We start from the raw sequence: 24,649 nt of genomic DNA, 5'->3' as shown, positions 1-24,649 counted from the left end.
TTTTAGGTTATTTTTCAGATATTTGCTCACATTTTTTTGTCACTGACTGCTGTGCTTGAGTGAAACTCCCCCTGCCTTTGCCTTGGGAGGTGCTGCTGCTGTCAGTAGCTCTCGAGGCAGCGTTGCCACCAGGACCAGCTTGTCCTCCCCTCTGTTACCAGAGAAATCCTCAGCTCTGGCAGAGCAATGACCTCCAGTTTATACTTATATACCTGGAATTCTCCCTGGAGCTGTGTTGTGCAACAGGGAGCGTGATTCCACATGTGTTTTATGTAAGGCAGAGAGGATTCCGGGTGCTGTGCTGGAGAATCAAAGCCCTGTTCGGGGGAGCCTGCAGTCTGACTATCCAGTTGGACAAGCTCAACTTTCCCTGCAATTTAAATAGACTCTGCCAGAATGTTAATTGTGCCAGGCTCCAGAACTACCTTTTAACTCCTTCGGAGCGTGGAGGCTTTCCAAGCCATCCTCACTCTCCTGTTTAAATAACAGCTTTGGATGTCTGTGTCCATCACCCACTCATTGCCCTGGAAAGCTTTCATGGCTGCAGGGTGTCATTTGGGATAATCCAGGACATTTCTGCACAGCTCAAGAAGGTCCTTTCTTCCCCATCTCCTTCCTCATTGTGTGGAAGTGGGGATCTCCCTGTGAGCAGTTGTTACCTTTATTCATCCCAGGAATTCCTCCTCTTTGAGGCCGAGTATTTGATACCCGTAATGTCTTGGCACTTCAATTCTGTTTACTTGTTCTCAGTTTATGGCCCTTTCCTGATTTAATTCAACCAGAATAAACAGCATCAGAGAGAGAAATTCCAGTTTATTGTGAATATCAACAACACTGGAGAAACAGCTGTTCAGATCAGGGGCAAACTCACTCAAAAATCATTACCTCGTTTATTAGAAGGCAAAAAAGAGCTTCAGGTGTCAGAGACAGAGAAGGGACCGCCTCCATTCTGGTTTGTTGTGGTGTTGTGGGAGCACAGGTGCACTTAGTCCCAGCTGGAGCTGTGGCAAAACTCGTCCCCTGGAAATGCTGGAAGCTTTGCTGTTGATTTACATGGATGCAGAGTGCATCACAGATTGTTATTATTTTACCATCTGTAAAAGTTTCTGCAGCAAAACCTTCCTTTGAATAGGTTTAGGATCGTAAGAAAAACAGGCATAAATTAGGGCAAAACCATTTGGGTTCGTTCTTGCTGCAGGGCAGTGGTGGGAAAAGGAAAAGAAAAAGAAAATTAACCTCCTTTTTCCCAGGATACTGCCTTACCTGGAGCGTGTACCTTCCCTAAGAGGTGGCAGATGGATTTCTTTGTTTTTCTTCAGGCTCTTGAAGCATCCAGGATTTTTGGAGGAGCAGCTGTGTACCTCAAGAGTTAGATTTAGATGTCTTCTTGTAGCCTGGCATGTTCCTGCTGCTGCTCCTGGTGGGGTGGACCTGACACACACAGGATCTTCTGATGCCATCCCGGACTCTGTGGCAGCTGGGACGGTCTTTAAGGTCCCTTCCAACCCAAACCATTCTGTGATCCCGTGTTGTTGGGGGTCTGAGTACTTGGCACCTTCACTGTTAATGATTTTTTAAAAAGTTTAGGTAATTAATCATCTCAAAGTAGTCCTGGTAGCTAAGGTAGGATGGAATATCTGTGTGGGAAGGCAGAGTCCTGGGTGGACACTTGACGTTCACTTGAGGGAAGGACCTGAAGGAATTGGAACCAAAAACGTGTGGGTTTAAATTTAATTTAAAAAAAAAAAAAAAAAAAACAAGAAAACATAAACTCAACTTTTTAAAGCAGCATTTTGTATTTTAAACAAAGAACACAGAGCTATGAGTGGACTTCCAGAGAATCAAAAAACTTATTTTATTGTTGGAGTAGGGTCTTTAGTGGTGAAACAAAACTGAAACCCCCAAAAGGACCTGTGGTCACCTGGAGCCTTGGTGGATTAAAGGGAAGTTCCACAGCTGCGCACAACAGCTGCCACCACAGCTCAGTCAGAGCTTTTCCGTCCATGAGGAGGTCATATCCATGACTTTTGGCTCCATTTTCCATCCCCAGTATGTCCAAAAGTTCCGGAATTCCCGTGGTAGGACTCCCCGTGCCGGGCTGGAAGGATGTGATGAGTCCTGCAGGTTTAGTCCTGCTGTCCACTGCATCCCAAAACATCAAAACCTCTGGCAGGAAAAAAAATCAAATCCTGGATCTTTTGCTGTTCTGGGGAATCTGGTGGAGTAGAAATTTGCTCTGTAGCCTCTTTGTAGCATAACAACACCCTTAATGCTTCCAAAACCTGATGGACACGAGGGTTTGTGCCACAGTTCTGCTGTTCCTTACGTCTGCCGAGTCCCCACGGACTTCAGTGGTGTTTGTGGGGCAGGGGGATTTTCAAAACTCTGAATTTCAGAGCCAGTGTTACTGCTTGGTGCAAAGTGCACCGATCCACAGCAGAGAACAGCCTGGTTCTGCAGCGTGTCCATCCCTTCCCTCCTTGGAGTTACCACAGGGACACCCCTGTCGTGTGGGGAGGGAGCTGTGTCCAGATTTAGGTTGGATTTTAGGGAAAATTTCTTCGCAGAAAAGGTTGTCCAGCCCTGGCACAGCTGCCCAGGGCCCTGGTGGAGTTCCCATCCATGGAGGGATTTAAAAACCACGTGGATGTGACACTTGGAGACATGGGTCAGTGGTGGCCTTGGCAGTGCTGAGAGAATGGTTGGATGTTCTTTTCCAGCCTAAATAATTCTATAATTCTATAAAATTGAATTGGATTTATTCACAAACTTTACTTTGGCAGTGAACGTAGAGCCTGATTGTCAGGCCTGGAGATGAAGCTCTTCCATGAACACATTGAAGTGGTGCAGTGACAGTGGCAGAAGTGAAACCCATTTTCTTTTGGTCTCTGCTGCTCTGGCTTTTTTTTTTTGGATTTTTTTGCTCCTCTTTGGCTTTGTTAAAAGCCTTCCTCTGCACTCTGGTCAATTGCTGAGTGCTTGTTTGAGGTTCAGCTGGAGCAGGATGGGGTTGAGGTGCCACAGGGGCGTATAGGTGTGTAACGAGGTGTTCTGATCAGCACTGATAACAGATCTGGAGATGCAGACACCCAGCCCTCAGGAAAGGGCCACCAAAAAGGGCTCTGAGGAACCCAAGTGTCAGTGACAGGCAGAAAGGAGCCGTTGCTTTTTGAGCTGCTGTAACTCTGATCTTGTGTCTCGAAGGAGGGAAGCACAATATCCTGGCTACAACAATGTTGTATTTATATCCACAGCTCAGAAATCCATCTGTGGGAGGAATGAAGAATATCCTCTTGCTGTCCAGTGCTAGAACTTGCTGGAGCTTGATCCTTGGGTTGCTTCCTCAGTCACTCCCTGTCCCTGTCCCTGTCCCTGTCCCAACTCCTTCAGGCACAAAAATCCCAGCCAAAACCACCACTTGACTCCTGCATCATGTGGATCTGCCTTAAAAACCAGATCCTGCTTGCCTTCAAGTGGATAAATCTCTGCCTGGGGCTTGGCAGGCTGTGTGGGCTGGGATCTGGTGGAGTGATGGGCAGGAAAACCCAAGTGAAACATCTCCCTGCAGGAAGAAGGATGTTTCCATCACGGTGATTTTCACTGGTGAGCAGAGCAGGGAGTAGTAATACAGGTGGGATGTGGCTTAGGGACAACCCATCTGTCCCTTGGTCAGACATGGAAATTCTTGAATTTGACATTTGGCAAGCAGAAAGCGTGATGGGATATGGGATTTATTTCCCAAAACTTTTAGGGAAGCACAAATCACAGAACCCTGGAATGGTTTGGGTCGGAAGGACTTTAAAGACAGTCTACCATGGGCAGGGACACCTTCCACTATCCCAGGCTGCTCCAAGCCCTGTCCAGCCTGGCCTTGGACACTTCCAGGGATCCAGGAGCAGCCACAGCTTCTCTGAGCAACCTTTTCCACTGCATTCATTCACTCCCAAAATGTACAGGATGCAGCCTCTTGCAAACTCTTGGTTTGTGTCCCACCTGCTCTGTTCATGGCTTGGGTCAGATTAAGATACCTTCCCAAAAATGAAACCAGCCCTGAGCCATCAGCACAAGCTGCCCTTGGAGCATTCTGTGAGGTTCTGCCCCACCTCTACCCCAGTGTCCAAAACCTCGTTTCCATTCCCCCTTCCCAGCTGCTCCCAGCAAACCCGGGCTGCGCAGAGGATGACCGGTGGTGCCAGTGGGTTTCTTCCCCCCTTCAGACGTTTGTTTATTCATTAAGGAAGTCAAAAGAGGAAGAGGAATAGAAGGGTTGCAAATGTTTTGCTTAGAAATGAGACCTCAGTGACTGGGCTGCACGTTGCCCTGTGTGGGCAGCTCCAGTGTCCCCGGTGAGAGCTCGAGAAGCCCGAGGTGCCCTCCCAAGGTGTGCTCAGGTAAGGTCACAGCTTGTTTGTGTGTCTGCTTACATCCAGATGGCCCAGAGTTCCTATGGAGACGAGCTGGGGTTGTTCAGCCCGGAGAAGGGAAGGCTCAGGGGAGAACTTCCAACACCTTCCAGTGCCTAAAGAGGCTCCAGGAAAGCTGGAGAAGGACTTTGGGCAAGGGCTTGGAGGGACGGGAGAGGAGGAATGATCTTTACACTGACAGAGAGTGGGGAAAAGTTCTTTACTCTGAGGGTACTGAGGCCCTGGAACAGGTTCTCCAGAGAAGCTGTGGCTGCCCTTGGATCCCTGGAAGTGCCCAAAGCCAGGTGGGGCAGGGTTTGGAGCAACCTGGGATAGCGGGAGTTGTCCCTGCCCATGGTAGGGGCTGGAACTGGACGATCTTTAAGGTCCCTTCCAAGCCAAACCATTCTGTGATTCTGCATGCCAGTGTTTGAGCGTCAGATCTTCACTGCTGAAAGCCTCTCACGTACAGCTGTGCATCCACTGGCAGAATGCGGCTCTTAAAGCCAGCGGTGACCTCTGCATCCCGGGATTTCTTTTCTTCCCAGCTGTATCACTTTAATTTGTACAGGACGCCTCTTTTCAAGCAGCTTTGCCCTGTCTCTTGGCACATTCCAATCTAAAAACCAGCAAGGTTTGAATTTCACAGGCACCAGGAGATCGTGGGGTGCTCCTGCTCCGGGATCAGGCATCCCATCCAGGGGAGCAGGCCTAGACTGTAGCTCGGAAAATGCCAGGGAATGGTTTCTCTGCACACAGAGAGGGCGAGGAAAGGAAAGCAGAGAGGTTTGCCAAGGGAAATGGTTCTGTTACACACAGAGTGTTTTCTTTGGGTGTTTGTTTCCCACCCCTCGCCCGGGATGCGGGGCTGGGTTTGGGAGACGGAGCCCGCCAGCTTTATCTCGGGGTGTGGCGTTGCTGCAGGCTCTTATCAGGTGTGTCCTGGTGAGCGAAACCATTCAAACAAAAGCCTTTCACCTCCATTTGTGCACAGTTCCTGCGCTTGGCCAAGGGCTGGTGTCTGCACCGGGAGGGGATTGGTCCACGATTAATGTGCGTGTAAGAAAACCGATGGGTTTCTCGGTCTTTAACACATTTCTTTTTTATCAGGATGGAAATCCTTGGGTGGATCGCTGCAGATGAATGAGGTTAGAATCGCCAGTGAGGCTGTATGGAGGGACCAGAACCAAAATTAATTAGATTAGAATTACAGGATATTAGAATCACAGAATCGTTAGGGTTGGAAAATACTTTTTAAGATCGGCTCTGGAAGGAGTTGCCGTGGTTTAGAAGCGTAGGAAAGCTTTTCAGCTGTCAGGAGAGAGCCGGATGCTTTCCTTGCTCTCAGCTGCTGCTTTAGCTCTGACAGGCTGTTTGCTGGGATGAAAGGAGAGACATCAGCAGGCAAAACTGCGAGAGCTGCCGGCGTTTGTTGCTGTCACACCTGCGTGGTGGCACTGCCAGCACGGCAAACAGGCAGGTAGAGTAAATAATGCTGGATTCGTTTTGGGGTTTTTTAGTTCTTTTTTTACAAGAAAGGAGATAACAACTGGATGCTGTCCCATTTTCAGCCTAGAAATTGTTTGCCAGACTTGAATTACAGGAATTGCTGTGGTGAGGCAGAGCAGCTCCATTAACTGGGAGCTGGCAGGGGCTGGGGGAGGCTTCGCACGCCGGGGCCCCGCGTTGTGCTCCCGTCAGGCACGATTAAAGGAGCTGTTTGTGATGGAAACAAAACCAAACTGGCCTGATGCTTTAAGGGGAAATAAAACAGGGAAGAATAACTTTATTGAGCTTGTTTATTAAATCTCGCCGTGTTCCCTTCTGAGCAGCAGAAACTGTTGGAGCTGCTGGTGCAGCCAGCTCGCGTTTTGTCTTTCCCTTTTTTGAGCTGATTTGGTGTGGAGAGGCTTTGGACAAAACCTTTTCATATGCCTTTGACTTAGCTGCAATCCTAAACTGATCTGCTGGTGACAGAATAAAGCTAATTATGACCAAAGAGTGCAGAGAAGAGGTTTTAAAGGTGTTGTTTTGATAAGATGGTGGGTGTTCAGAGAGGCTTGGGAATTGCTGCGTGTTAAGATGCTGATGCTGGCCCATGCCAGTATCCACATCATACGGACGGAGAGATGAGTGTGCTTTCACTGCTGAACTACTTAGAGAAGGTTCTGCGTAAGGATGGGGTGAAAAAGCCACCATGCAGCCGCTCATGCTCAAGGGGAGCAGCAGAAGAACAGAAGGAAGCTGACTGCAGATTTTTTCCCTTTGTATCACACTAATTCCTTTGGCCCTGCAGCTGAAACAGCTCAGTTCTGCTCCCTGCTCCTGCTGGTTATGGAGCAGCTCCCAGTTCCCGTGTGCCTCTGCCCTTTTAGTGTTTCATCCTTCCACCTTTATTGGAGATCATTCAGTTCCACCCCCTGCCATGGGCAGGGACACCTTCCACTATCCCAGGCTGCTCCAAGCCCTGTCCAGCCTGGCCTTGGACACTTCCAGAGATCCAGGGGCAGCCACAGCTTCTCTGGGCAACTCATTCCAGGTTGCCCCTGGGCTGGTTTGGTGTTTCAGACCCTTCTTCTCTGAGCAGTGATGGTTTTTTGGTGCTGTACGGAGCGTATTGTGTTTGCTCTCACCTGTGGCGTGGTGAGTGTTACCAGATGGTTTGCTCAAAGTTGATTTTTTTTTTTTTTTTTTTTTTTTAGCACTTCTAGTAGTAGTAGCTTCGTGCTTGCTGCTCTTCAACTGTATGTTTTTTAGCCAGGCAAAGTGCCAGCACGTCTGTCGGAGGAAAAACTCCTGGCTGGGTCCTGGAGAATAAACTGAGCTCGAATTCTGTCTGAAGGGAGAAAACTCAAGTCCCACAGGGAGGATTTTTCACCATGATGCTCCTACTTGGTAAATTAGTGACCCGTTTTGGAAGGAAAGCTGGATGACTTTGGGAGCATCCTCCATAAGGAGGAGGGAGATGCGGTGCAACACCAGCCCCTGGAGCTGGAGCTGAGCAGCAGCAGCAGCAGCAGCAGCAGGGCTGTTCTCTGGACAGGGACACCAACCACAGCCCTGCAGGATACCTGTGGGATAGCTGAAGAAATCCATGTTTTGGTAAAAGCCCGTGAAGGTCTTAACAAAAAAACCTCGATAGTTACCTGCTCCAGGCAGACCTAGCTGTGTATGGTGATTTAATGGTTTAACCAAGTCTCTGCTGTGACTCCTGGGATGTCCTGTGCAGGGCCAGGAGTTAGACTCCATGATCCTTTTGGAACCCCTCCAGCTCTGGATATTCTACAGTTCCAGGAGAAGCAGTCACTTTGCAGTTTATTTGTTCCTCCCTTATCCTTGCTCATTCAGTTGGAAAGATTTAGGGTTGTTTTTTCCTTTTAGGACAGGGATCATCAGGTCACTCTGATGATACCTCCCTGATCCCAGCAACCATTCCTACCTCTGTGGCAATTCAGGTGGAATTGGAAGAGGCACACTGGAGTGGCTCTGGTTTTTGTGAGGATGGCTTGTTTCTTCACATAAAGTTGATACAGCAAAGTGCAAGGGATTTGGGTCTCCTGCTCTTTATTTGGTTTACACACGCCTCAGAGGATTGTTTTTCTAGCAGCCTCTCTCTGCAGCCACCTATAACTCCACCTGTTTCGTGCATCAGGGAGAGGATTTAGGAGCCAGAGAAGCACAAACCAGCTTTCCAGAGGAAGCAGATCACACCAGCTCTCCTCACCCCCTTCTCCTCAGTTATTTAGGCTTGTTTGGGGTCGCTGTGGGGCCGTGCCTGCCCCAGCAGGATCCCGGAGGAGCTCCAACCTTTTCAGAGGCAGCAGTTCCCTCACAGCGCTGTCCCAGAGGACTGTGGCAGATTGCAAACACTCGCAGCACAATCACACTGGCCCAATTAGCATAATGATGCTGCCTAATTTATGCACAAATTGCCCTAATTTATGTGTGTCGATACATATGATTAAACCAAGCACAGGTGGAATAGGGTTTGGTATCACCCAGCCAATGAAACACGAAGCTGCCTCCATCCCAAAATGCGTGAAAGGTCCAGAATTCCTTCTTTCTATTACTAAAATGTGAAGGTTTGTGTTGTTTTGCTCTGGCAGCGTGAATGGGGTGCAGAGCAGGGCTAAACTCGTGGCAGGAGGTAAGAGAATAAAGGATTCCAGGGCTGAGATTTGCATGGATTAGAGGCAGCTTTAATTTGCCTTGATACACTTGGGTTTCAGGTGGATTAACAGGCGGTGGGATTTGGGGCTGTCTAGCCAGCTAATACCTGCCTTCCTTTATTTTAATTATTTTAGTAAAGGGATGGAGTACTCCTGGAACTGTGGGCCACCTTTGCCAACCCCTGATCTCAAGCATTTTTGTGTGTAACATTTTATACCATTAATATTCCCGATAAACAAAACTGCTGTCATCATCTGAATTCCCAGAGCACTTTCTCAGCAGGGTTCTTCCAAAAAAACCTTCTCAGATTGTAACTTTATATTCCTCATTTTAATAAAAGAAACAGAGATTTTTTTTTTCATAGAATCACAAACTGTTTTGGGTTGGAAGGGACTTTTATGATCTTTTTCCAACTTAATCTGACATGGTCTCCATCACCTGTGAAATTCTATGATTTTCCTGCACTTAGCACCATCCAAAGCTGTGTTTGGAATCTGTCAGCCTTGTGAATGAAGGAATGGAATTGACCATGAAAATATTGACAGCACATTTGCTTATGCCAACTTCCTGCCTCGGTCCCATAAAATTTATTGCTTTGTTTAAATGCACGGAGCTAACCATATGCTCCCATCCTAAATCCAAAACACTGTACCAGCTACTGGGAAGAAAATTAACTGTATCCCAAAAATTAACTCTCTCCCAGCCTAAACCAGGACAAGCTGGTCACAGCACCAAGCCTGTCTGAGTTTGAGAAGTTTTTGGACAACGCTCTCAGGCACAGGTGGGATCCTTGGGGTCTTCTGCACAGGAGTTGGACTCAGTGATTCTGATGGGTCCCTCCCAGTTCAGGATATTCCGTGATTCCGCCATCCTAGAAGACACTGACTCTGAGTCCAGTGGTCTCTTTCATAACTGGAATCTCTTTCTGAAGAAACTTTGTGTAACAGCGTAATCAGAAATACCTGGATCGGGTCAGTGTTAGATTTCCCAGTGCTGCCAGGGTTAGAAAACTGAATTTTCGTGGTAGAGAATGGAAGTTCCTTCCTATATCCAGTGTGTCTTCCTTACCATTGGTGTGCTGTAACAGCAGATTAAATTGCTTTCATTCAAATATATCCAAATGGTATACAAATAATAATTATGAATTATTATAGTATTCCTGTGGCGAGTGGGTTGCAGGGATGGCTTTCCACACTCAGCTGATGGCACCAGATCCTCTGGATGCAGCTTTTTGGGAGGATCATCTGGCGAGAGCATTACACTGCTGGCACAGCGGGGTCGGGAAAAGGCAGAGGAGTGGAAGGGATTGCGTGGGGCTGCAGGAACCGAACGTGGGACGCTCTCAGCTCCGCGCCGCACTCGGCAGTCGCGCTTCCTCTCCGCACAGAAACCCCTTTCTGAGGGCAGTGAGTAATTTCTAAGAACAGATGTGGATGTAAGGCACTCCTGCGAGGGTGTACAACGCGAGATGTTTGTACTGTGACGTGCTCAGGTGCCCGCCTGCGCCGTGCTCCGTACCTGTCACAGGGAACGGGGGCTGTGACTCACTGCAAGTCACGCGTCCCGAATTCCCCTCCGCTCCTGCCACTGATCCCTTCTTACAGCCATCTGAAGGCACAGCCAGCTCTGCACCCCACTCACGCACATGCCACTGACGTTTATGAGCTCTCCTGTGTTCGTTCTGCCTTTGCATTTGCTGGTTTTTGTTCTCTCCCGGTGTGCGCTCGCCTTTCGGGAGATGTTGTCCTTGTGCCGTGAGCGTGCACTGCTCCGAGCTTTGGGAAATCAGCTTCATTGCTGATTCCCTTTGAACTCTCAGATGCTAGCAGCGGCAGGGGAGCTGGAGAGGAGGAGGCTTTGGGGAGACCTTCCAGCACCTAGAGAGGCTAAAACAGAGCTGGAGAGGGACTTTGGACAAGAGCATGGTGTGACAGGACAAGGGGGAATGAGCTTAAGCTGTAGGAGAGTAGATTTAGATGGGATATTAGGAAGAAATTCTTGGCTGTGAGGGTGATGAGGCCCCAGCACAGGTTACCCAGGGAGATTGTGGACTTCCAGTCCCTGGCGATGTCCAAGGCCAGGTTGGACCGGTTTGGAGCAACCTGGGGTAGTGGAAGGTATCCCTGCCCATGGCAGCAGCGCCGGACTTGATCATCTCCAGAGGTCCCTTTCATCCCATTCCACAACTCTGTGATTCTCTTGCACTTAGCACCATCCAAAGCTGTGTTTGGAATCTGTCAGCCTCGTGAATGAAGGAGTAAATTGACCGTGAAAATATTGACAGCACATTTGCTTATGCCAACTTCCTGCCTTGGTCCCATAAAATTTATTGCTTTGTTTCAACGCACAGAGCTAACCAAAGGATGGCAGGGCCTCACTCCCTCTGCACAGGGAGGAGAGGACAGGGTGAAGGCTGGACTGAATTCTTGTAGCCCTCAGACCCCTCTGCCCCAGGACAGAGGCGTTCCTGGGAGGTGTTGGGAAATGCTGGATCATCAGGAAGAAAATGCAAGTGGTATGTGGGAATATCAGCGAGTCTGGCACATCTGGGGTCACTCATTTAGGGCCAGAGACAAGAGAAAGCAAATGCCTCAGCTGTCCTCCAGTTCCCTTAAAAAAGAAGTATCAGGGAAATAACCCAGCTCTCCCCCTCCCTGGCAGATCCGATGTCTTTTAATCTGCTCTGTCTCACAGCTTCTCTTCCAATGGAAGTTGCTGGTGGTCTGCTCGGGTTAAGCAGCAATCCTGGCAGACTTCAGAGCAGCCGTGATCTCCAGCTCTCGTTGCTTTGAAGCTCCCGGTTCTATCACAGTCGACTAAATCAGAATTTTTTTTTCTCCGTGGAGGTAGAAAATCAGCCCCATCTGATTGCAGTGCCGAGACTTGTCTAATTGAACAAGTGCTCGAGTCAACACTTGAGCAGGATGAAAAACAATGAGGAGATCACCCAGGGATTATGTCTGAGCTCCACAGCTCCTGGCACAGACAGAGCAGATGGCTGAGTCGCATCCTGCCCAAGGCTGGGCAGGAAAGATGTCGATAGGAAAAAAATATATATTTAATTCGGTTTAAATGCAGTCAGCTTGAAATCTACAAATGCCTCAGGTCTCTAATTCTGTGCTTCGTAGCAGCAGCCCAGGAGATGGGATTAATTGGGGGTTGGCTCTGCAGACTCCTGCAAGGAGCCCCGCTGCTGCCTCAAAGCTGATGTGGGTAAAAAAATATTTTGGGGAAGGAGAACTGGGATGCAGGGAGTGGAGACAACTTGGCAGGTCATGTAAAACTGGGGAACAGCCAGGAGCAGTGTGGACATGGCAGGTGAACCCTGAGGCCTTGTGGTGTGGCTGTGCTGATGGAGCCAGGAATCCAAACCTGAGAGCTGGTGGGGAGAGAGGTGGTCTGTGCAAGAGTGTGAGAACATCCCTGCAGACCTCCAGCCGGTTTCTTATAGGATCACACTCGATCCTACAGCCAAAGTCTGTATCCAGAGAGGTTTGGGCTTGGGGAAGTTGCTGGTGGCTGTCCCACGGTTACAGAACTGCTTTTCCCAATGCCCAAACTACTTCTGTCTGGGGTAATACACCCTCAGAGGAGCCCAAAGTGATTGTGGTGTCCTCACTCTACAGAAATTATCTATTTCCTCTAGCTCTGGACCCTCCTAAACTTTATTTGCTTTTACCCAAACAGCAGTGCATGTATCAGGCCAAGCTGGGAATATCAGAGTGCCTTCATCTGTAACTGCTGCTGCTGCCCTGTAACTCCCTCCTGCCACCTCTTCCCAAAAGCACTTTTAACCCTGGAAGCTCCCAGTTTTCTTTTCTGTATTTAAAAGTTATTTTCATGATTTCGAGTGTGTCTGTAGCTTGAGCAATAACAAAAAACTGCAGTTTGCATCTGGTAAAATGAAGCAGAATTGCCTTGCTGGCAGCAGTAAAAAATGCTGTTTCCCTGAGATGTTGCTTTATTTTAACTCTTTGGTTCTAAATGTTTGTTTTGTTTGTTTGTTTGTTTCCAGGGGACAGCACTGGAAGAACCTTTATGGGCTCCTCATGACGTGCAGGTGGACGATTGACCGATGATAATTAAGGTAGGAAGAGGTGCTGTTAATTTTGGCATCTTCTCATTTGTCCTGTCCTTGAAATAAAACGGTGCTGGCCAGCAGCCCGACAGTCATCGCTCTATTTTGGGGTTCAGTACACAACTGTGGCACTATGGCCAAGCAGAAACTTGTGCTAAAGTGTCCCTTTAAACACAGAGGGAAGGGAAATCTTATTTAAGAGCTACCTGAGAACGTAACTAAGTGGAAAAAATCTGACTTCCTCTCCCAGAGGATAATAAGGTCTCTGTTGGTGCGGAGTTGGAAGGGACATGACTCTTATTTGAGAGCACTCAGCACAGGGATTTTTTTGTTCTGCTGAAACCCAGTGGTCGGGTTGGAATTCAGGTTCTAACTTGCCATCTCAAAAATAATAAAAAAAGAAAAAAAAAAAAAGAAAAAAACTCGAACTAAAAATATATTTTATTCGTTTATTTTCATCATCTTGAGCTTCTGTGGAGAGCTGGTCTATCTCCAAATGTGGCAAGAGAGTGCTCAGTTCTTGATTGATGAAACAGAGGAAAATCCCCGATTTAAAGGCAGCAAACTGTTGTACAAACTTGGAGAACAGAATACAAATGTGAGCAGAGCTAAATGGATTCATAAGTAGTTTTTATGCTGCTTTAATATCTGGATTCTTGCCTTGCTGGGTTGTTTCTGCCGTGGTGGTTGTGCTTGGAGGCATCACCAGGAGGGTGAGATGGTCACTGCTGGCCTCTGCCTCCTCTCCCTGAAGCAAAGAGCGTCTTCACCCTTTAGGAGTCACCACAGAGACTCCCAAATATCTACTGTAACAGAGGCTCTGCTTCCTCTCACCGTTTGGGTTTTCACTTCTGATTAATGGGTTCAGTTAATGTCTGGTTGGTTTTCGGTGTCGGCGGAGGGTCGTTGGAAGGAGAGGGGGAAATTCAAGCTGCAACAAGAGCCGATTCTTTGAACGTGGGTTTTTACCCTTCTCCAGTGTATTCGTTCTGTTTGTTTGGCTCGCGATAAGATGCGCTGCTGTGGAATTTGCTCGGAGCAGGGATTTGCATGAATTATTGTTCCTTGCAACGTGCACATCTGTGCAAGCCCTCTCTCCGTGCGCCGCGGTACCCGAGCACCCCTTTGGAGAAGGATTTGTGTGCCGGGGTGCAGCGGTCAGCAGAGCGCTTGGGGCAAGGAAGGCTGCGGTGATAAAAACAAAGTGCTGAAATAAGGGGAAAGCTCCTTCAGGGCTGTGCAGCAGCGTCGGGATTTGCGCGTTTGTTCTGCGCGCCGACTTCTCGTCCCAGCGCGATTTTGTAAAAGCGACGTCCTCCTGTTAGGAAAAACTCGGGGCAGTTGTGCTTGGCCTCTTGAAGAGTTCACTTTTATATTTAGGAAGTGCAATGGCATCTGTCACAGCTTCTGATTGATATAGCATGGCCCAAAATTATGTATAAAATTGGAATAAACAGTCATTGGGGATGGTCTCTTGATTCTGCACTTGGAGCTTTTCATTTGAAGGGTTTCCCCCTTCTCCTAGAGAGATCGTTCTGTAAATCACTAATTAAGCAGACGAGCTACAGTGACATCAGTCTGCCTCCAAATAGAGCTGGTGTTTTGGAGAAACCTTCAAGCTGCAGACTCAAATTATCCAATATTTAAAATTATGGTGTCTCATAGGAATAGAAAGAGTGAGGAAAAAATTACTGGAATTTTGGGTGACTTCAGGTTTCACGTACAAAATCAAGTTGTTTAATTCTAAACTCTACATTGATGTAAATCTGGTGTCTTCACTAAATTTGACTAAATCTGCTGGCATTTAAAAATTTGCTTGTAGTTCTCTTACTTCCTTTTTTTGTAGAGAGTAGAAAAGGTTAAGGCAAATACCTTGGGATGTTCGTCTACAATACTTCGTGTAACGTATTTATTTCCTGAAAAATTTGCTTTGTTGGGAAAAACTGGGGGAACTTCTGCCCCCAGAGCATCAGGGGCAGGTGTGAGTGATGGGAGAGATGGAGCATCAATGGTCCCACCATTTGTGAGGTCCTGCGTTGGGAGGAGCCCCGGCGTGTGTTGAAAGCAGTCAGATCAAGGTGCTCAGTGTGCTGGAGATGCGGCGTTGTGTGGAGCTGTATTTGAGTGTGCAAAACTCAAACTCAAAACTGCCAGAGCTGCTCAAAAGGGCAGAAACCATCGGGGTGTGGAGGGGACAGTCCCATGACACCACCGCGGTGCCGAGCGCCGTGTTTTTGAGAGGAGGGGCGCTAAAACCGCAGCTCTTGTTTCGACAAAGCCCATCCAAAGCCATCCACAACCTCTGCACCATCCGTATCCTCCTCCAGCTGTGTTGCCAGCAGTTTTGGGGAGGTGGGAGCCATGCTGACGTGCTCTGTGGATTTGCAGAAGAGCTCGACACATGTGGTTTCCTCCACCGGTTCCAGCAGCGCCCGTCACCGAGCTGTTGTTTTCGGTGCTACCCACAATAACTGAAATGTCTTTCCTGCAAGATAAGTCAGTAATTGTGGTTGGCTCCTTCCTCTGGTGTTTGTTCTCTCAGTAAAGTTTCATTTATCACCGGGGTGCTGCTGCTCCCCTCCAGGGGTACCCTCCAGCACCGCCTGGCCGCGGTCCCACAGCCCCTCCCTCAAGGATTGCTCCTCAAAAAAGTGCCACGGCTTCATCTTCTCCCCAGGCACGTGCAGCTGTGACCAAACCTCATGAGATGAGACAGGAGGTGGTGGGTCAGGAGTTGTCCCAGCTCTGCACTGCTTCATCTTGGTGGATTCTGGTTTGGTTGGCCAAGGCATAAAGTGGTTTTTTTCCCCCACTCAGATTTGCAGTGTCGATCAAAGCCACCACCAGCTGCAGTGTTTCTGAACCCCTTAAAGATTGCTCTCGCATTTTGAGAGTTGTTGATGTGCAGGCTGATCCTTGCAGTACATTTTGGAAACCAGTTTGCTCAGAGACCAGGAATCACAAGCGAGTGGTGCTCCTAAATCCCACTGGCACTTCTCCCCACCTCTTTCCTGCAAAGCTTCAAACTTCTACATGAAATTTGATACTGCTGAGGTGAGCTGACCTGGCCTGGCCTGCTGCATCCTAAAAAATACCCTGGGATTTGCAGGGACTGCTGCGCAGAGTGCAAACCGTCATTCCCAGCACACACCTCCAGCGCTGGGAGGTTGGAGCTGAGCGTGGAATGGGGACAGGAAAAAGAAAACTCCTCACAGAAACCACACCAGGCAGCGTGTCAGGACCTGCAGCCCCTACCTGGAGCTGCTGGGTATAAATAAACACATCCACCCTCCGCCTTATTTCTGACAACTGCCTCCCTGAGGAGTAATTTATTTTTTTTTTTCCCCCAGTAGCTTGTTCTGCAAGCAGGTTTTCTCTTGCAGGTGATTAGGAAAACCTCATTTTTATGTTAATTAGGCATAACGATCAGTGCACAGACATCAACTGCTCTCACATCCTTCTGAGACGTGCGATTTTTATTGAAATTCAGTCCTGAAAAACCGATACCAGCAACTGGTGTACCTGTTGCCTGAACAGATGGGAAACTGCACCAAAGGGGTGGTTGCCTCAAAAATACGTTGCCAAGGGTGTAGCAACCAGGTTCAGCTTTCAGGAGGGTTGCAGCTGCAGTCAGTTCAGGGTTTTTAGTGCTGTTTGCCTGCTGAGTTTACGGCCTTCCTCAACAACTTGTCTCCACTGAGATCAAGCCGTGCTAATTTAGGTGATTGCAGCTAAGCGCAGCTACTGCTGGCACCGGTGGGCCTGCACCTATAGGTGCAAATCTTTTTCATGTTGCTGTCTCCAAATGCATCCTTGTTTTGATTGTATTTGGTTCAGTGGGAGGGTTGAGTTGATCCACATTTTCAGTGAAACAGATCCTTCATTTCAGGCCGATTGGCTGCCCCATCCCTGGAAGTGCTCATGGTTGGATGGGGTTTGGAGCAACTTGGTTTAGTGGGAAGTGTCTCTGCCCATGGCGCCAGCGTGGAACTAAATTATCTTTAAGATCCCTTCCAACAGAAAAGAAGAGGGAATTCAGTCAGATGTGCTTTGGGTTTGTTGGTAAAACACAAGTGCAGCTGCTTTGGTGACATTTTTTCACATCCCAAGCACAGAGGACACTGGAGGTGGAGGGGCCAGAGGAGAACGTCTGGTCCCAGCTGATCCAACCCAAAACCCAAAACCCTGGAATTGCACCCAGCAGTGGTACAATTAGAATTGCACTGTCTTGCCCCGAGACCACGTGCTATGAACCACATCCAGGTTTCAGGAACACGCTTGCCCAGCCGGACACAGGTCAGCAATGGGATTTGCCAGGTCAGTGGTTAACAACGCCATTAACTTCTCCTATCTCCTTTTCCAGACCTCAGTTCTCGTGATGTTATTTAAGGATTTTGTAATCCAAATCCTTGAGGTTCCTTGCTGAAAGCTAAAACAAATATATCCATCTTATCAGGCCTTTCCAAGAGCAAAGCATGGAAATCCCCTGTCAGGCTGGCACCGTCACCGGTGTTTTCCTCTCTCTGCCCCAGCGACTTTTCCTTTAATATTGCTGTACAAATCTTCCCTGGATTATGCAATGCTTAAGAAGAAAGAATGAAAAATTACACAGGAATTTGGCGAGGGACTCGTGGACCCCTCGCAGCTCCAGCTGGAGGTTGGATGGATTTGTGATGCATTAAACACGTGGACGATCTCCTTGCGGCGTAGAACCGCTGGTGCTTGGTCAGGGACCTGTTCCCTTTTCACACAGAGTCATTCTGAGGGCAGGCAGATATTCGGCTTGGGGATTTTTGTGTGTGGATGTCCACAGGGAGATAAGGCAGGCCGAAAAAACGAATTATTTTTGTGTAATTTCCAAGGGCTGTGATCCTTCACCTGTGGTGGCCCAAGGTGGGTGTGCATTTCACGGGAAGTGATACCTGGCAGCAGGTAAACGGCTGCAGCTGCGGAGAAGCCAGACAAGCTTTTGATGCGTAAATCCTCCAGTTCTGACACAAAATGCGGTGTTTGTGTTACAAACTCCCCCAGTTGCTCTGAGATTCGTCGAAACACAACAACACTTTGGGGTGAGAGAGGGCACAGTTGGTACCTGTGGAGCCAAGGGATGAGCTCGCTGGGGAAGGAGGTAAATTATGGCTTGGGGAGACTGGAAGGGTGATCTGGGGAGATAACCAAGAAGGAGGAAGGCTTTAGAGAGAAACTGGATTTTGGTTGACCATTGCTGAGGGAATTTAATTCACAAACTTGATTTTTTAATGCATTTTACAGGTGCCCATCCGTGTGCAAGACATTTTCCCTTCCTCTCCTGTCCTCTCTTACCCAGGTGCTTCTGCCCAGCCTGTAAGTTGTAGTGCAGGAAGTGGGTGGTGTACCAGGTGAAATGTACGATATTTGGGGAAGGAAACACTGTAATCCATAGTTGTGCTGCTGCAGAGAGCATTTGTGGGATGGGGGCTTTGTCTGGGCTGCTTGGCCGGGTTCTGCTGCTGTTGGATGTGGTTTGTGTGCCTTGGTGAGCAGTTCTCTCTTTGCAGAGCTGGAGGGAAGGGTGAAGCTCTTTAAAGTGAAACACTTCAAGTATTGATGGAGTTTGTACTACACTAAAGCTGTGTTTAACCTCTTCATGGCTCTTTTTCCCCCGTGGAAGGTGCCCAGCTTGGCTGAGCCTCACTCAGCAGGTTCTTGGCAACCTCAGGTCTTACCTTGGGCTGAGCTTTGAGGAAGCACAAGGTCAAACTGCTGTCCCACTAGAGGAAGTTTGTAGGTTTAAAATTCAACTAGACCTGGTCCTTAGTTAAAAAAAAATAATAATAACCAACAACAACAAACCTAAAAAGCAAGCAAACAAAAAATATTGGTATGGGCTGCTTCCAGTCTTGTACAAGGGGGTGGAGAAGTCATAAAATCATAGAACCATAAAATGTTCTGGGTTGGAAGAGACCTTGAAGACCGTCTGATCCAACCCCCTGGCACATTCAGGAACACCTTTCACTAGACCAGCTTGCTAAATCAGCAAGATCATGTGAACAAGACCATGATTTTGCAAAAAAATTCATATTTGAGACAAACTAGTTTTGAGGATGAAGTGTTGCTGTTTCTCCCCCAAAATGAGTGGATGTTACGGCATCTAAACTGACATCTGAGCTTCTGAGGTACGGGTGGGACTGAGCAGTGACGTCTGTGCATCTGCAGAGACCTTGGGTTTAGTTATTTAAGGTTCCTCCTTGCAGAGAAAACTCGCAAGGAGGTGAGAGCTCTCCAGGAGGGGGAAATGGTGCAAGGAAATGAGCAGCAGAAAGGTGGTGGAGTAATGTGGAGGCTGAGTTAGGTTTTTCAGGAGAGAAGTTGGTCAGGATTCACGTTGTGTTGGTGTTTTCATCCATGTAAGAAGACTCAGGTGTGTGGAAGTGATGGGAGTTCAGCAGGCCCTTGCTGGGATGTTTGGGATGTTCTGTGTCTCCCTGCCTTCATCCCAAAGATGAACTCAAAATTGCTGGCGGTGACCAAGAAGAGTTTGAAGGATCTGGAGGAAAAGAGTTAAATCTGAGCAAAAATGAAATTATTTGGAAGGGCTGGAGCTCTGCCCTTCAATACTTCCCCAAATGGGAACCCCAGGCAGGCACCCCAGGAATGGCTGAACCTCCTGGGGATCCCAGCATTGGATTTTTTTCTTCCCAGCCTCTCTTGGGATGAACACTCAACGGAGAGGACGAGGCTTCTGCTTTTGCACACTGCCAGAGCAGGTGTCCCTTTACAGACATCATTTAGTGTCAAAAAAAAAAAAACCACCCTGACACTGCAGCTGCCGTGGATCAGTGCCTCCAGCTGCCTCAGGCCACCACATCTTCCAAGGCTGCTGGGGAAGGAAAGAAGAGCCCTGGTCCTGCAGCACCCTGCAGGTGCTGGGGGGCAAGAAGACCTGAACACGCACATTGTGGTGCTGCTCCACTTCTTCCCAAAGAGACTGCTCCACCTCCTCCCAAAGCTCCCAGAGGCTCAGTTTAGCTGTCCTGGAGCTCAGACACACCTTGGGCAGGATGTAGATTGGTTTCCTCAAATGATAGGTCACAGGAAATGAATTTTCTGCTCCTCAGCTGCCACTGCGGTCTGCTCTGCTCAGGTGCCGTGAGCAGCATTGAAACCACCCTCAAATACTTCACCAGGGATGCTGACAGGTGTCCTCAGCATGAAAACCAGTTGGGAAGCCCAGTATGGCACTGGTTTTGAGCCAACTGGTCAATGGAAGGGCAGCTTTGCTGGAGGATGCTTCCCAGCTACTGTTTTGCTTCGGAGGTGAATCTGTTAAAAATCCTTTTGCCAAGCAGCCAGAGGCTTGATCAAAATCTGTTTAATATCTCTTTCTTTATTTTTATGTGCTTTGAATCCTGAAGTGTACCATTTGGGAAGATGTTTTAGTGAGATGTTGGCTGGCAACCCAGCTCTGCATTAACTGCTTTAAAACATCTACTCCCCGCTTCGGTTTTATTTGCCCTTAAATAAAATTAAAAAAAAAAAAAAAAGAGAGATAATATCTGCTAGACACCGGGTTTGTTCATCCCTCAGGCAGGTGTTCAGGAGTTTTCATCGTTTTTTAAGTGGCTGTTTCTGGGCTTTTGGAAGGGCTGTCAGCTTGCTGAAGTCCATGATGAATCTGTAAGAGGTACTTAATTGGAAATGCTCGTTAGGTGATCAGCAGGATGTTCAGCCTCACCTTCGGTCCCCACGCTGTGCTCTGGGCATCCCTGCTTTGTCATCTCCTGGGGGCAGCCCTGGGGTTTGAGCTTTAGCACGGGAAGAAATTCTTCCTCAGTGCTTCATGTCTTGCTTGTGATTAAATGACTTTTCCTTATGTAGCAATCATAATTTTCATAAATTCGCCCTGTCACGAAGAGAAAGAAATGTCGTGAACTGATTTGCTCCTTCTCTTCACCGTGAGGCAGATTTTTTCCTTTTCAAAAGAAAATACCTTTTAAAGCATTTGCTCTTCCTTTCAGCTTGGATGGTTTCATCCACACTCTGATTTTTATTAACAAAGGCTCACAGCGAGATGACTTTCAGCCCTTTCAGCTGTTGATTTATCCCAGTCTTTATTCTTGGAAGCAAAAATATGGAAAAATTCCCTGTTACACAGTTTTTAACATACATTTTTCAGAGTTTCATACCACAGGGCATTGTGGTTTAGTTTTTTTTATTTTTCCCCAATGATGCTTTGACATCTGAATTCGGAAGAATTCGCTGCTTTTGAAGCATTTGGTGACTTTTGCTTTGTGCTTTATCCAGTTTTGATGAGAATTGTCCCAACTTCTGTTTCGGGGGAGGAGCAAAGTTATTTTTTTTCTCACCAGCCCACATGGCATTTAATCCATCTGGAGCACGTGGCTGCTGTAATACAGAAACCACACTTTTTTTTTTTTTTTACTTTTTTTTTCTCCCCCCAACAAATTCTTCCCTGTGTGACTTCAGTAGTTAAAGCTGGTTCAATCTCCTGCCCCAGGACTGCCGTGCTGGAAGCTGAAATCTGTTTATGTTTAAAGTTGCTGCTTCTATTTTGGTAGGAAAATGCATCATCGAGAAGTCTTTCTTCCCACTAGCTGCACTCTCAGCCTGGAGTAAGTTTTCCAGGGGCACATCCTAAGGAAATAACCCACTGGGACACAAAAAAAAAAAAAAAAAAAAAAAAAAAAAAAAAAAAAAAAAAAAAAAAAAACCAAAAAACACCCCTGATAGTGGGATCAAGCTGGATGCTTCCCAAAATGAATAAATCAAAGTTTAGTGTAGCAGAGGTTGGGCACAATTGAGGTTGGTGACTGATGAGATGGTGTTAGAGTTGTTGGCTAAACAACATCTGATGTGTTACAGGATAGGAATTTTTATATGGGATGCTGTATCTCATCAGCCAGAAGCAGCAGGGATATGGGGTATGGCAGCCCTGAGAGTTTTGGGGATGTTGGTGGATGAAAGGCTGGACATGCCCTGGCCGTTCCCTGGTCTGTGGGCAGCAGGGAAGGGAGGATTCAGTGCCTGAAGAGGCTTCGAGAGAGCTGGAGAGGGACTTTGGGCAAAGGTTGGAGTGACAGGACAAGGGGGAATGGCTTCCTGCTGCCAGAGGGCAGGGTTAGAGGGGATATTGGGAAGAAATTCTTCCCTGTGAGGACAGGGAGGCCCTGGGATGGAATTCCCAGAGAAGCTGTGGCTGCCCCTGAATCCCTGGAAGTGTCCAAGGCCAGCTTGGACAGGGTTTGGAGCACCCTGGGCTAGTGGAAGGTGTCCTTGCCCATGGCAGGGGTGGAACTGGCTGGGCTTTAACATCCCTTCCAACCCAAACCATGCTTTGATTCTGGTTCCAGGATGATATTTTCACTCAATTCGACAGGCTGGGATGCAGTCAGGGTCATTAACAGGGGCAGGGTGGTTAATTAACCCACGGAACACATGCAGGGGGTGTCTGGGCACGGCCATTCCACCTGGGAGCACGGGATGCACACAGGAGCAGGAAGGGTCGCGCTCTTGAACCGAACTCCAGAAGCTGAAGACGCGGTGAGGAATGAAGGAATTTCTCCCCTACAAATGGATTCAGTTGCACAGAGGATGTGTGCAGGGACTGAAGGAACCCCCCGAGGGTCACTTCCATCGTGGTGATTGCCTTCCTCGCGTGGATCAAGGTGAACCAAGTGGCAAGGACACAGCGCTGGAGAAGGGGTTGGGTGTCCCTTTCTGAAAGCCACCGCCCCCACCAGCTGATGATCCTGATGGTCCTGCTGCTCTTAGTCTCACATCACACACCCCATCCTCACCCCTGTTCCTAGAGGGTTTCAGAGCCTCCGAAGTGATTGAAGTGCTCACAAGTATTTGAATTTCCACTAAGTATTTACCTGCAGTTAAGGCCTTGGAAAAACATTGTGAAACACGAGCTGCCATGCTGATGCTGCTTCCCTTTGTGTCAAACTGGCAAATGCTGGCTTTGATCCTCTCTTATCCCCATGGATTGGAGCCATCTCCTTTCTTCTTTGCACCGAGGACCCACAAAAGCATCTGGGACTGTGCAGTGGGCCCCGAACAAGCAGCAGCCAGGCTCATCTCGCCAATTTTCGGGCTCACCAGCGCCTTTTGAGAGACGGCACCAGCTTTGGTTCTTCAAAAGAAAGGTGTCAGAAATGCAAAAATGAGCAATTAAGGATTAATCTGCTGGTGGGGATGGGTGTCTGCCTCCCCCTCCTGATTGCAGTGTAAATTAGTGGTTGACTTGAGCCCTGTAGTGGAGCTATTTATACCTCGAAGGTTTGAATTATAGCTGGATAGATTATATCATCCCTTTGTTTAATCCTTTTTCCTTTCTTCTGTCGGGCTTTTGACCTCAGCGATTTTCAAAGCAGTCAGATTCGCTTCCTACGGTTTTCTTGTGATGGTATTTGTATCCAGGAAAGGGGAGGAGAATTTAGATGGCTTTTTCTGTACCGTTTTATTTTCTCTTGCTCTCCCTTACTCATTTCCTCATTCAACAGCCCAGTCCTTTTTTTTTTTTTTTTTTTTTTTTTTTTTTTAACCTTTTCAGGCGTTTTCATTCCACAACCGTCGTCGCCTTTCTAAGGCTTTTTATTTTCTAGGGCTTCGAAAACAGCAGAGGTAAGGGGCAGCTTGGGTGAATATTCCACTTTATAGGCTTGAACTCTTTCCCAAAAAGCTTTGGGGTGAAGATCTCCTGCCATGCACCTGCCTGCTGGTCAGACCTAGAGCTCTCCTTCATTTCCCCCCCACCCAAAGACCGAGCGGTGCGAGGGAGGGTGTTGTTGCTCTCGGATTTATTGGCTGTGATTTTGCAAATAAACGCTTTACAATCACTTCCTTGCTGCTCCTTGCAGCCAAGAAAGGGAGAGGTGCAGCCAGGGAAAGGCAGGCTGCCTTCCCTGTGCTCCGGCTTTCCCTTTGGATATGCGCTTCCTATTTCCAAGGCTGCTTTCTTTTAGACCTCTAATAAGTGTTAGAGGGTTTAGGATATATATTTATTCTTACAGCTCTCTGAAAGTTGTGTTTTAAACAAAACCACCCCCGAAGTTGGCCCCGGGTCAGTGGCTGCAGTGGTTGCTGGCTGGTTGCTGCAGTTTGGATTTTCCCGTACTTCCCATCCAGGAGAAGCCGTCAGAAAAATAAAGGGCACAGGAGATCTGGAAATCAGCTGAATATTTTTAAATATCAGAACATGCTGTGCAAGGGTGGGAATTAAACTTCGCTGCTGAAGCAAGCAGAGAGAGTTCCTCTGCAGCGTGAGCTTCCCTCACATCTTCCTCGATGGAAGATGGTTTTCCTGCCTGGAGCAGCCCACCCACCTAAAAAATTCCCATTGGCCTTCAGATCAAGGATTTACACACAGGGTTGGATGTTTTTGAACAAGAGGGAATGAAGATCTCCAGCAGAACTCCAGACAGGAGTGGAAACCTTGAGAAAGTGACGCTGAGCTGGGCAACCTGTGGGCTGGGAAAAGCCTTTGATGCCTTGTGGTTCCCCATCCCTGGAAGTGTTCAAGGCCAGGCTGGATGGGGTTTGGAGTAACCTGGGCTGGTGAAAGGTGTCCCTGTCCCAGAGGGAGAACCTTGAAGTAGCAGCAGGCTCTTGGATCCAGTGGGTCGTTCTTTGCTGAAGCGATGGTCCAGCCCAAAATAACCGTTTTTTGTAATAAATCAGTATAGCTTTTACCATCAGACATGGGTATAAAGTCCTTTGGGGAAATAGGATGGTGGCTGGAGTAGAGTTTTCTCATCCAGTGCTTTTTTTAAGGACATTTTCGGTCGAAGCCGTTGCATTTTTGACGCCCAAAATATGTGCTTAACCTCCCGCCGGGTGGATATTTGGGGCCTTTTTTGTCTCTTGCAGACTTTCCAGTTTTTGTGAACAAATATTTCTTTGGAGCAGCGTTTGAGCCCTTAATCCTTCTTTCTCCAAGCGGCTGCCCATAATTTGGCCACATCTCAGCCTTTCTCCTTGGGATTTCTGGGAAGTG

The 24,649-nt window shown here is 48.0% G+C and overlaps 1 protein-coding gene across 1 annotated transcript in view; it reads left to right on the top strand.

Moving 5' to 3' along the window:
• The window catches only part of PTPRA (protein tyrosine phosphatase receptor type A), a 115,468-nt gene that overhangs the window by 44,323 nt on the left and 46,496 nt on the right, over positions 1-24,649 (top strand). The window contains exon 3 of the mRNA XM_040064687.2: positions 12,589-12,660. Within this exon, the coding sequence (XP_039920621.1) occupies positions 12,649-12,660 (12 nt within the window). The 5' untranslated portion in view covers positions 12,589-12,648. The remainder of the gene's footprint in view (positions 1-12,588; positions 12,661-24,649) is intronic.

The sequence above is a fragment of the Hirundo rustica genome, chromosome 5 (assembly GCF_015227805.2).
Source record: "Hirundo rustica isolate bHirRus1 chromosome 5, bHirRus1.pri.v3, whole genome shotgun sequence".
Classification (NCBI taxonomy): domain Eukaryota; kingdom Metazoa; phylum Chordata; class Aves; order Passeriformes; family Hirundinidae; genus Hirundo; species Hirundo rustica.
This window is presented reverse-complemented; position numbering and strand designations above follow the sequence as displayed.